Raw genomic sequence first — 12,336 nt, 5'->3', positions numbered from 1 at the left:
TATAAATCAGATGTTAATCGAAGTTGGCCGGTACTTGATGTGCCAGAATTTAGTTGGAAAATTTGTATTGGTTTAATTCGACATGATGGTCATTTTGGGGGATTTGATTATTTCTGCCTGGTAGCTAATAGCGTGAGTGCCTCCCTTCCCCAAAATGAAAGGAAAGGAATATCGATATGCATGTTTGTATGACATCTGAATGATAGGTGGAGAGAGCATTGTATCCTTTAACTTTTTTTATTCTACAAGCAATTGAAAACATCACTGCGACGATAAGTACTATATAGCCCCAATAATTGTAGCTTAGGTGGTGTGAGGCGCAATTCTGAACCCTCAGCTAAGTTACCTGCAAATATTCTTATATAGGGAATGTAGTTACTAGATAATTAAAGATAAATCGGAGATGGTCCTATCTAAGCTGTACATTTTTAAGCCACCGAATATTTCTATTTTGTACACAATGCTTAAATTTATTTGTTGTCCAACTGGCGTTCATGTTAGTTTTAAAAAAAAAGCTATCAGCCTTTCTTTTAAAAAGGCGAATTCTTTTATATAGCACCTTTGTTGGGTTGCATTTGGAAGAGGAGTAAAGTATTCAGAGAAGTCGGATTAAATGAAGTAATTTCGAGAGGGAAGAATGAGTTAAATTATTTTAATTTTTTATAGGACTATAGGAGCTAGTTTATAAATGGGATGGATGAGCTAGAAGAAGAAAAACTAAAGAATTTCTAATATATTATTTTTAAGATATTAATTTAATCTTTCTGAAAGGTGCTCTATTTCATTAAAATCTTCAAATGATTGTTTAGTTGAAAGGAAGTGGAACAGTGCGCCGATTGCATACTGTGCCAAGAAACAAAACAAGCCACTATTTAATCTTGATGTAGTCTCCAAATATTTATTCTCGCAGAAATCAAAAACAACATAGACGCAACTTGTCGGCATAAAAAAAATCTTCAATGTCTCACGAAAGATGACATATAGCAAAATACTTAAACCCATATAGTAAAACCGACAACATGCACTCCCTCGCATTCTCGCGGTCCGAATGAGATGGGTGTCGTTTGGGTATCACGAGAATGGGTGCATGAATTATTCACAGACAGAATAAGCTCATGTACTTAAAAAAAAAAAAAAAAAAAGGAAGAAGAAGTGGCATGCAATACGCGTCAGCTACTGATTGGCCGATCGGCCACATTGACATGTAGTGGTTACACGCGGCGAAGAATGAGGCGTTGGAGCGTAGCTGTCTTGGTCCGGTCGGTGGAAATTTTTGGGGTCTCTTTCTTCGTCACCTGATGTTGGCTTGGCCATGTGGCGAGTAGCGCATCGGCGGACGGCCCGAAAAAATAGAGAGTGGCTTCGTCTTTCACCACCTTCCAATCAGTTTTAAGCCATTAAAAATGGTCATATATGCAGGACCATTGCCATTGGCCATCAAAATATGCACAAGAATGGCATACAATTAATTAGATAAAAAGAGGACTACGCCAACACCTAAGATGTATTGGCTGCACTTAGCTACTTGATTTGGACTGGGACAAGTTCAATATGCCGATGACTTTAATAGGATATGCTTGAATTGATATTAGGTTGGATCTATATAGTGACATTAGATTTTTAGCATGTTAATTTACATCTAATTGGCATTGTTTGTCTGGTTGCAATGTGCGGTAGCCGACCTAACTTGCTTAAAATATTGTCTGATTGGACCCGCAAATGATCTTGATTTCTTGAGCTATAGATCCAATTATTGATCAATCTAATCCAACTAATGTTAAGGATAGGATTGCTTGGATGCTATCACTCAATTAAGTCACTTTGAACTAGTTTATTAGGACTTTGATGAACAAATGTTCTAATTATTGTGATTCAATATGCATGTTTTATAGATTTAGATAAAATGTATGCCAAGATAAGACCGTATCAAACTTCATGATGTCCAAAACAATACTTTTTCACTAACCATCCTTAGCACAAAGTAAATCCATTTATTTGACATATATTTGTTAAAGAGGGGGTTTATTGTTACGAAGGACTGATTGCTATTCTTATTTAGCGTTGACCATTGGAGTACTTCAAACTTCTCCATTCATCCACCTGCATAGAATCTTGAAGTGATTATTGTGCGATCTAAGATGAATTTACACAAAAGAAGGTGAATGAAAAATAAAACCCCCAGACCGCAAGGTTTGGTTATCGATCCATGTTATTTGGTCTCCAACAAGCCTGAAGCCGGTTTACAAGGCTGGCATCATGTTTACTAATTTTCATATGAAAGCATGGAGCTAGATAAAATTCGATAAAGGTCCTGTGTAATACATTATCCTTCGAATCGGCATCATTCGGATCATATTTGAAAAGCACAAGTTTGAGGTTACAGCTAGTTTCTGAGTAAAGTCTTTTATTAATTCTTCGTTAGGGTTGGAAGGGTTTAGTACGCTAAGAAAGTACACTATGGAAAGTGCTATGTGCATGCGTATCCAAAAACTGAGAGCCATCAAGTGAAAAAAAAAGGTTTTTTTTTGATCTTACTCTCCTTTTAGTTTATGCAGTAAATACAGTGTTATCAGGAGTTTATAATAAAAAAACACACACACACACACAAAAAAGAAGAAAGCAAGCAGATATGAGATACCTAAGAAAAGGATAGGAAGCAACTCTGGAGTCTGGACCCCAAGCTGGTCTGAGAAAAGATAAGGCCAACCCACCTCCCTGTCCGCATCTTTACCAACGCTATAGTCTATACCCGCTTTCCAGAACCCTCTCTAAACCACCGGCAGAAACTAGCATGCATTTTATATTAACATAAAATCCTATCTATTAAAGTCCTTATAAAGAAAAAATATGAATAATATTACATCACAAAGTTTGTGCCCATTTTCTTTTTCCATCTCCACCTTTATAAAAGCTCCCACCTATCCTTGGATGCTTCCACTCAAGTCACAGCCTTCTGCTTCCATCCTTCATTGTTCACATCTCAAGATAACAGAGTTCTTAGAGGGAGAGAGAGAGGGAGATGGAAGGGAAAGAGGAGGATGTTAGGGTGGGAGCCAACAAGTTCGCAGAGAGGCAGCCAATAGGGACGGCAGCCCAGACCCAGGACAAGGACTACAAGGAGCCCCCACCAGCTCCCTTGTTTGAGCTGGAGGAGCTCTGGTCGTGGTCCTTCTACAGGGCTGGGATAGCAGAGTTCATGGCCACCTTCCTCTTCCTCTACATCACCATCCTTACTGTCATGGGTGTGGTCCAGGCCAAAAGCAAGTGCTCCACTGTGGGCATCCAAGGGATTGCTTGGGCCTTTGGTGGCATGATCTTTGCCCTGGTCTACTGTACTGCTGGGATCTCTGGTGAAGAAACTAGTTTTTTTTAGCAATTTCTCTGCTTTCTTGCTCTCATCTTGGCCTCTTCATGTCTTGCTGCCTATATTTAAGTTGGTATCATCTTTATAGCCTACACATGTTCTTAGTTATATTTTCTTTGGTGTGCTTCTTTCCGTTCTGTGGTTTTATCTAGTTTTACTACAGTTGGTGCAGGTATCGGATGGATGAAATCAATTTTGTACCTTACTTGGTTCTTATTTTCATTTTACAAGCAACAAATGCAAAATATTTTTTTATAAAATGTAAAATGCAAATATTTGGCTTTGATAATTTTTCTCTAAAATCATCTCGCTAGCTGCTTCTTAATTTTTAAGTTATTTTTTTTTCTTTTCACTCCTATTATTTATTATTCTGTCAAAGATTAATTTTTTTTAAATTATTCTTTCCCACCATTGTTGGAACGCTGGTTTCGATCTAATTATTTCCTCTCTTTTTTCTAAATGGGCAGGTGGCCACATCAACCCGGCTGTCACCTTTGGGCTGCTGTTGGCGAGGAAGCTTTCCCTGACCAGGGCTCTGTTATACATGGTGATGCAGTGCCTGGGAGCCATCTGCGGTGCTGGTGTGGTCAAGGGGTTTCAGAAGGGGATCTATGAGAGCAATGGTGGAGGAGCCAATGTTGTGGCTCCTGGCTACACCAAGGGTGATGGCTTGGGTGCAGAGATCATTGGCACCTTTGTCCTTGTCTACACTGTCTTCTCTGCCACCGATGCCAAGAGGAGTGCCAGGGACTCTCATGTGCCTGTAAGTAATTCTTTCTCTAGACATGGAATTGGCCTTCCTTTTTTTTTTTTTTGAAGTGTTATCAATTTATCCATGCATTAGCTTCAGCTTAATTTGTAGGATTCTTCATGCTTTTATAGACAAATTTTGCTTATATGTATTTCCCCATCCAGTGTTTAATCTTTGATTCTTTCTCAGAACAGTGCTAAAAAGTGGTATTCCTTGTTTGTTTCCTGGGATTCTGTAGCCTTGGGACTGTTTCTGATAATCTATAAATGATTTATAGTTGGATTTCTACCTCAACTTCCAAAAAGTTTTTTTTTCTGTCCTCTAATTTTATAGCTCGCTGATTTTGTTAAACTCTAGAATTATACATCTGGAGTAATCCTGAGTAAATCAATAGCTTCTGACCCTGCTCACTTTCGAATCGATTATATATAATCTTGAATTTAAGCTCATAAACTCTGGTGAAATTTGTGCAGCTCCTTGCTCCCTTGCCTATTGGGTTTGCTGTTTTCCTTGTTCACCTGGCCACCATCCCCATCACTGGAACTGGTATCAACCCCGCCAGGAGCCTTGGGGCTGCCATCATCTACAACAAGGACCATGCTTGGGATGACCAGGTAAAGCCTCTTTTAAGTGGCGATGATAAGTCAACGTATACTTCTCGTGGTAGCTTTGACGACCAATAATAACAGTATCTAACATAGCTTTTTCTCTCTTCTCAGTGGATTTTCTGGGTGGGACCATTCATTGGAGCTGCACTTGCTGCGTTTTACCACCAGATAGTCATCAGGGCAATCCCATTCAAGAGCAGGCCTTGAGCCTTCATCAACAACCTTCAGTTCTCTTCGTGTGGCTTGCAGTTTCTGCCTCTCCATCTTGTCTCTGGCCAATTCCCCCTCCTGTCTTATGTTTTCCATCACTTTGGCTGTTTGTTAAGTGTGTAAATTAAGTAAATGCTACGTTGCCATCATATGGTCAACTATTGTGCGGCTTCTGGACTAGTATATGCCTCAGTCTCACGTCTATCTTCTTCCAATATATTAACATATCCACCTCTTACATCATCATCCTATAATAGAGATAAACTAAACTAGAAGTAAGCTTGAAGAAAGATAATAAACTACAATGATCAAGATTATTTATAATTAAGGTGATGATGGAGGCAGCTGGTGGTGCAGTGGGAGGACAATGATGGCAGAGCTTTCGGGTGGGGTGGTTGGCGGTGGGAACCCATGGAGGAGACTGATGCATGGCAGGCTGGCTTTGCACTTCTTATGTTGTGCTTTGAAAGTTTGGTTCTTGTTTGTAACTCTTCTGTGTACGATGGGTTCTATTCCAAGCTATGTGTGCATGAATTTAGCCGTCCTTTTTTCTGTTCTTCTCGCCTAAAGGGACGTAAATTAAGAAGGCTGATGGTGATACGAGCAGGTTGGTAGTAGGCGAAAGGTAGAATTTGCCGACTTGGCTTAAGATATGGCCAAATGTGAATTTGGTTGGTTAAAAGAGAAGGTGGAGCTTGGTTTCACATCAAAGGCACCTGTAGATAATTCCAGTTTTCTACTGTTCTTCTGAAGAGGATGACTTCAGAGAACGATATCGCTTCTGATTGTTGGATGATGGATGGTTATCTCCTTGAGAAAAGTTTTATTTTGTTAAGTCGCCTCGACGAAATGAAAATGACACTTCATCAGCATCATTGCTCCTCCAGTGGAATATTTCCGTCCGCCGATACATAGTTCTCTAGCATGAGTTCACCTTGGAAAACATTTCATCCATCGCTTCCAATATTGTGCAATCCGCCATTAATTCCAGGATCGCTCGGAAGCTTTGGTTGAGCTCTGAGAGCCAAACTAGGAGGGAAAATCACTGTTGCATGCCTTTCAGGTCCTGCTGGATTTGGAATAGCTTCATATTTCTCTGGTTTTTGTATCTCAGGATCAACACGTACGGGTACGAACATTATGTGAAAGATAATATATTATGATTTTTTCTATGGAAAGGATGGAGGTATACCCTAACCCTTGTATTTTTTACTTTCTCATGACTTGGCAGGATATACTCACGTTAGAGCTATATGAATTACTGTTTTCACCAAAAAAAAGAAAGAAAAGAAAAGAAGATGGAAGTGGATATATGTTTGATTAAAGGAACTGAATTTAAGGACTTCAAGGAACACAAAGCGGAATACACGGACACATGGGTCCATGCACCATAAAAGTCAGAACATCGATGATAAAGCGACTGCCATTACCATTGGTTGGTCCCATGAGGTTATCTATTTTCAAAGATATTTGAACAAAATCATAAGATTTTTTTTTAATTACCATAATTTTAAAAATCTCACAACAACTTATATCACTCATAATATTTTTCTTTATTAGCGTGATTCTATATCAACATATATTATTTTTTTATTAGCATAATTTTTTTAGAGTGATTTTAGGGATCACGTAACAACTTGTATCAGCTAGTAATATTTTCTATTGTTAGTGTGATCCTATATCAACCTATATTATTTTTCTTAAGATATACTGAATATAATAGAATAGAGAAATAAAATTATTTTTCTCTCTCTTTTTCTTTTATTTTTCTTTCCTTCTGCAAATATTTTAACACTTTTATCCGCCCGGTAAAACCTAATTGTACTCATATTCCAAGTTAAACCATTAGGTACTGATGCCTATTTATGCTATCCTTAGTTCTCCTCTTTTATAGCTCTTTCTCTTACATGGCGAAGCCCTACGGGTTGAGAAAAGGGTTTTTCATTTTCTAGGAATAGAAAAGAGAGGAGTGGTGCCATTAAGGGAGAAGAGCCTCTTTCAATATTTGGTGCTAAAAAAACTTCGAAAGCTAAAGAAAAGATTGTTCCAGGGTGCCAAGATGATGGCGTGGAGGCAATGCCTCAGATGACTGCCCGAGTATACTTCTTATTCTAGAGCTGCAATTGATTGATCTTAGGAGTCTCATGGTGTGCAACATACCCTCCCAATCTGTCTCCAATCAAAACCAACATTTATTGGAATTGTATGTATGAGAGAGATGTCTAATATTCGATGCAGTAGATGATAAGAGCTATATATAATTATTAATTCATGGATGAATTTGATAGGTCATTAATGAATTCGATAACTAATTGTTGCTTATTTTTCTTATTATTCATTTTCCTTTCAAAAAAATAGTTTTTTGAGAAGATGGGCAGAAACAAACCAACAAATTATGGATTGCCCTCCACGTGTGACCTAACAGTCTGCTCGCAAACTGGGCTGTTAGATGGCGGCCACCATTGAGTAACGGCCCAACTCAACTCATGTAAAGGGCTGGATGCCGGTTCGTGTCCACATGGAGAACTGGGCCCTGCCCAAACTGTGGGTGCCCACAATTGGGCCGAAGTGGGCCCTGCCCGACAGATTTCTCCCGGTTTAGGGGCCGGCCCGACCTCGGCGTATCCTGGTTTTGCCCACGTAGCACTGAATATCAAAATGTTTATTTCTTGTTAGATAAGTAATGATTTTTTGGCTCCATTGGGAAAGATTTGATAAATCATGGAGTACTGCAACATGACATAATATACCTTTTAAGAAATTTCTTAAAAACATTGACATATGTGCTTATCAAAACCAATTTCTTCTCTGAAAAGTATTTTTCTTCAAATTCATGCAAGTGGAAATAAGACATTGACAAGGCCCTATTTCTTGAAATACAAGATATCTATCCTTATAACATATCATGAAAGGCGATTTATATTGACATAGGTGAAACATGTAGCTTTTCATGATTAATTATTTTGGTTAATTTTGACTTACAATGTGAAAATTGAGTTGGTCAAGGGAAAGAGAGAGAGAGAGAGAGGATAGGTGCGAATTCTATTCTTTTGAGTGCCACAGTGGCTTAATTGGCTGTCGCATTCCTCTTCTGATATAACCAAGGATGTGGAGATCTCGACAAGCATGGATTATAACCAAAATCCAGTCAGCATGTCGTATTCCTCTTCTGATATCAAATTCCGAGGCTTGGGTTGTTGGTCTTAAACCTAGTTAGGTCAACCAACTATCTCTAACAAGCCCAACATTTCAATAAGGATCAATAAGAAGTGGAAGGCCCCTTGCGGGGATATTAGTAGCATACAAAATTCCAAATAACAATATGAAATCAAGCGTGCCAGTAGAATTAAAGAGTTAGAACATTCTTTTGAGATCAAGTATGTCTAAAAAAAACCAACAGAGCCGTGGATTGGATGGCTTCGTACATGACTAATCATGCTGGAGATTTAGGTTGAAAAAAAAAGGCTGTCTAAGGCATTTTGAAATTTAGTATTTTTTGATTTTTTTGGATATATTTATATGAGTGATTGAAGCAAGTAACCTTAGATACGTACTTTGGGAGTTGGGACCCAAAGGAGGTTGGTGAACAGAAAGACCAAGTTGAAGGGCTGCAAGGGCTAGAGATCGGCAAGCAGGATAAGCATAAGCTGAAGCAAGCGTCGGTTGATCCTTCACATCTACCACTTTCCAACAGGACCTATGTATTAAACCCACTCAACTACTCCAACTAATTTCCTTGGAATATCCACCTCTTTATTAAATAATATCACGCATCACGCCATCTCTCCTCCTCACGAAGTCATCAAATAAAAACTAGTGATGTTCACTCACCCTCCCAAGCATTCAATTATCCCAACCAAAACCAACAACATAATATATATATATATATAATAACTTTTTAATCTTATATTTAATATTGGTAGCCACATTATTACGTGGCCCACAATAATTGGCTGCATGCATAATATCGGATGAAAAACTAAATTAAAAACAGAGAATAGAATAGCAGAGTATTAATTAGTACAAAGGCAATTAAGTAATTTTGTTTATTCACGACTAAACCACTCGTGCCTCATTTATAAATCGCCGAACCTCTCCATCGGCGCACAGAAGACCCAGTCTCTTCAAGAAAGGTAAAGCGCAAGAAGGCTGAGGCACAAGGGGAATCGACAAATGGAGAGAAAAATGGCTCCCGGCACGCCGACGGAGCACCGTAGCTTCCCGTCCGTCGCTGAGTGCGACCCTTCAGGCCGGGAGTCCCACTCAGCCGCCGCCGACCTCGACGGCACCCTCCTCGTCTCCCGGAGCTCCTTCCCTTACTTCTTCCTCCTCGCTGTCGAGGCTGGAAGCCTCCTCCGCGGCGTCGCCCTCCTCGTGCTCTCGCCGCTCATCCTCGTCGTCTATAAATTGGTCTCGGAGGCGGCGGGGATCCAGATCTTGATCTACGTGGCGGTGGCGGGACTCCGGATGCGGGACGTGGAGCTGGCGGCGCGGGCGGTGCTGCCGCGGTTCTATGCGGCGGACGTGCGGGCGGACAGCTGGGCAGCGTTCCGCGCGTGCGGGCGGCGGCGGGTGGTGGTGACGGCGAACCCGACGGTGATGGTGGAGGCGTTTGCGAAGGAGTATTTGGGGGCGAGCGCGGTGCTGGGGACGGAGCTGGAGGTGGACGGGAGGACAGGGCGGGCGACGGGAAGGGTGGCGCCGCCCGGGGTGCTGGTGGGTCGGCGGAAGCGGGAGGCTGTGGAGAGGGAATTCGGGGCGGCGCTGCCGGAGCTGGGGCTCGGGGATCGGGAGTCCGATCACGACTTTTTGGCGCTCTGCAAGGTCCGTACTCCTCTGGCTTTTCTTGATATTAATTTATGTGGACGGAATTGCTTCTTTATTTATTTTTTAATTCTTAAATCCAATTATTAATTAGGAACTATTAAAAAAAAAAAAAACAGCATGATATGCGACGCCTAGCCAGTGGAGTTTCTTGTTCTTGCACTAAACGTCAAGAGCAAACGTGGATATCTCACTGTCTGATGCCAATCTATAATCTTGTTGTTCTCAAAAATTTATCATAATGGATGCGTGTGAAGGCAAGATGGTGTTTGGCATCCATGAAACTCTTGTAGAGTCCAAATGGATTATTTGGTGTCTAGTCTAGGCATCGTGATGAAAAGCGAGACGTTGTTAGTGAGCTCAGGTGGTCGGCTGCTCTGGTCGAAATTGAAGAAAGCGAGCAGTACTCGATCGTTATAGCTAAGATTCTCATCAAATGATAGCACTTCGATCTGAAACACCACAAAACAAAGAAGTTCTCTAGCCGGAATGTATCCGACGGATTACTCTCCGATACCTAAGTAAGTGTGGTAATCAAAGAAGAGGAGAAGGTTGTCTTTTAGTTGTTAGGGTGTTCTTCTTTGCTTACCTCCTTTACTTCTTTTTTTGTATATGTATGTCCGATGGAGGAGCGTACCTACCATCAAAGAATTGAGTTTTGTGGGTCGACAAAAAATGACTAGTTTGAGTACGGCCTAGACATCGGACGTGAATACTTCACACACGATGATATTCTGTCTGTCATGTCGGTGGAATCTCCTATGATCACTGTGCCTTCTAGTTAAGATACAGCCAACTGTGGGAAACTCTTGGTATACAAGCTGGGCGACGTTGGGCCAGCCTAGTGCCGCTCTTGATCCACCACATATTGGCATAGTGGCATATTTTAATTGATTGGACATTCTGGTGAGCCGCCTCTAATTTGGAGGCATACTATTATTGGAAATAAATCCATCCATGCAACGTGAGAGGGAAAGTTGTTAAAACTAACCTACTTATTCGGTGGCGTATCTTTGAATTTTATTTCAAAAGATCGTGATAGATAGATGGGGCCACAACCATTACTCCTTTTGACTTAATAGATCGCATGCAACCGACGCGCCTTGCACTTTATATAGCATGATCGTTTGGCTTAATAAGTTGGTTGTACTGCACACCAGCCTATTTTACATGTAAATAAGTTTACTTAATACTTAACAATAATTAGTAGAACAAGAACAAGTAAAAAAAAAATTTTAATCAGGTGCAATGTACTGCAATATATGTGATTGAACTGGATCGACAATTTCTGTCTCTTTCTCTTTTGTTTTCCTTTCGGGCAACGCAATGCCCAAAAACCATGTGCAATGTCTCAGAAAGTGCTATGTATCATCCCGTCATACATGCAGGAATCGTACATGGTCCATCCAGACCCGAAGGCCGCCCGGGTCCCGCCGGAGAAGCTGGACGCCCGGACCATCTTCCACGACGGCCGGCTGGTCCAGCGGCCGGACCCAGGCACCGCCCTGCTCACCCTTCTATGGCTCCCGTTGGGCTTCGCCCTCTCCGTCTTCCGTGTCTTCTTCAACCTCCCCGTCCCGGCCCCCTACGTCCGCTACACCTACGCCCTCACCGGCATCCGCCTCTCCATCCGCGGCTCCCCGCCTCCACCACCCTCGCCGGGCTCTCCTGGGTCCCTCTTCGTCTGCAACCACCGCACGGCCCTCGACCCCATCCTCGTCAGCATCGCCCTGGGCCGCTCCCTTTCCTGCGTCACCTACAGCGTCAGCCGCCTGTCTGCCTCCATCTCCCCCATCCCCGCCATCGCCCTCTCCCGCGACCGCGACGCCGACGCCGCCCGCATCGCTGCCTTGCTCAAGCATGGCGACCTCGTCATCTGCCCCGAGGGCACCACCTGCCGCGAGCCCTTCCTCCTCCGCTTCTCCGCGCTCTTCGCCGAGCTCAGCGACCGCATCGTGCCGGTGGCGATCAACACCAAGCAGAACGTGTTCTACGGCTCGACGGTGAGGGGGTGGAAGTTCTTTGATGCCTACTTCTTCTTCATGAATCCGAGGCCTGCATACGAGGTGACGTTCTTGGAGCCGCTGAGGGAGGAGCAGACCTGCAAGGGCGGCAAGACCGCGATTGAGGTGGCGAACTACGTGCAGGAGGTGATTGCCGGAGCGCTAGGGTTCGAGCGCACCACGCTCACGAGGAAGGACAAGTACATAAAACTTGGAGGCAATGACGGCAAGCTGGAGTCCATGAAGTCCTTCAACAAGGAATCTTGAGAGATAGGTTGGACCTTGATGGTTAGATACAAGGTTGGAGAGAGAAGGGTCTGGTAGGTAGTTGAGATGCATGGTGGTTTCTTTCGAGGACTCTACCACTTGGTGCATGGCTTCTTAATTACTGTGTGTTTACGAAATCAGATTGTTCTAGTGCTTAGATGGTTTCCAAGTATTGGACAATATTAATGTTCTTGTATATGAATAGGACGTACGATATCTTGAAGGTTCGATAATAATGGAGAAATATTTGCTGTCTATCGCTTGACCTTTGTTTTTCCTTTTTCAATAAAGGAGAGACGGAGGGGGCAT

The 12,336-nt window shown here is 42.3% G+C and overlaps 2 protein-coding genes across 2 annotated transcripts; both read left to right on the top strand.

Annotated features, from left to right (window-relative positions):
• The first annotated feature begins 2,919 nt into the window (after positions 1 to 2,919).
• Positions 2,920 to 5,135, top strand: LOC103698653 (probable aquaporin PIP1-2). Its single transcript, XM_008780694.4, has 4 exons — positions 2,920 to 3,350; positions 3,832 to 4,127; positions 4,589 to 4,729; positions 4,835 to 5,135. Exons 1-4 carry the CDS (start codon positions 3,020 to 3,022, stop codon positions 4,928 to 4,930), a joined length of 864 nt encoding a protein of 287 aa, XP_008778916.1. The 5' UTR covers positions 2,920 to 3,019; the 3' UTR covers positions 4,931 to 5,135.
• Positions 5,136 to 9,035: 3,900 nt separating this feature from the next.
• On the top strand, positions 9,036 to 12,284 carry LOC103698694 (glycerol-3-phosphate 2-O-acyltransferase 4-like). Its single transcript, XM_008780737.4, has 2 exons — positions 9,036 to 9,757; positions 11,146 to 12,284. Exons 1-2 carry the CDS (start codon positions 9,107 to 9,109, stop codon positions 12,025 to 12,027), a joined length of 1,533 nt encoding a protein of 510 aa, XP_008778959.1. The 5' UTR covers positions 9,036 to 9,106; the 3' UTR covers positions 12,028 to 12,284.
• Positions 12,285 to 12,336: the final 52 nt, after the last annotated feature.

The sequence above is a fragment of the Phoenix dactylifera genome, chromosome 18 (assembly GCF_009389715.1).
Source record: "Phoenix dactylifera cultivar Barhee BC4 chromosome 18, palm_55x_up_171113_PBpolish2nd_filt_p, whole genome shotgun sequence".
Classification (NCBI taxonomy): domain Eukaryota; kingdom Viridiplantae; phylum Streptophyta; class Magnoliopsida; order Arecales; family Arecaceae; genus Phoenix; species Phoenix dactylifera.
This window is presented reverse-complemented; position numbering and strand designations above follow the sequence as displayed.

Bases quoted from the DNA above. Each gene is read 5' to 3' on its own strand.
- LOC103698653 (XM_008780694.4), top strand. From the start codon at position 3,020: ATGGAAGGGAAAGAGGAGGATGTTAGGGTGGGAGCCAACAAGTTCGCA. The intron at 3,351-3,831 runs GTGAAGAAACTA...CTAAATGGGCAG, and splicing joins CTGTACTGCTGGGATCTCTG to GTGGCCACATCAACCCGGCT. The intron at 4,128-4,588 runs GTAAGTAATTCT...AAATTTGTGCAG, and splicing joins CCAGGGACTCTCATGTGCCT to CTCCTTGCTCCCTTGCCTAT.
- LOC103698694 (XM_008780737.4), top strand. From the start codon at position 9,107: ATGGAGAGAAAAATGGCTCCCGGCACGCCGACGGAGCACCGTAGCTTC. The intron at 9,758-11,145 runs GTCCGTACTCCT...TCATACATGCAG, and splicing joins ACTTTTTGGCGCTCTGCAAG to GAATCGTACATGGTCCATCC.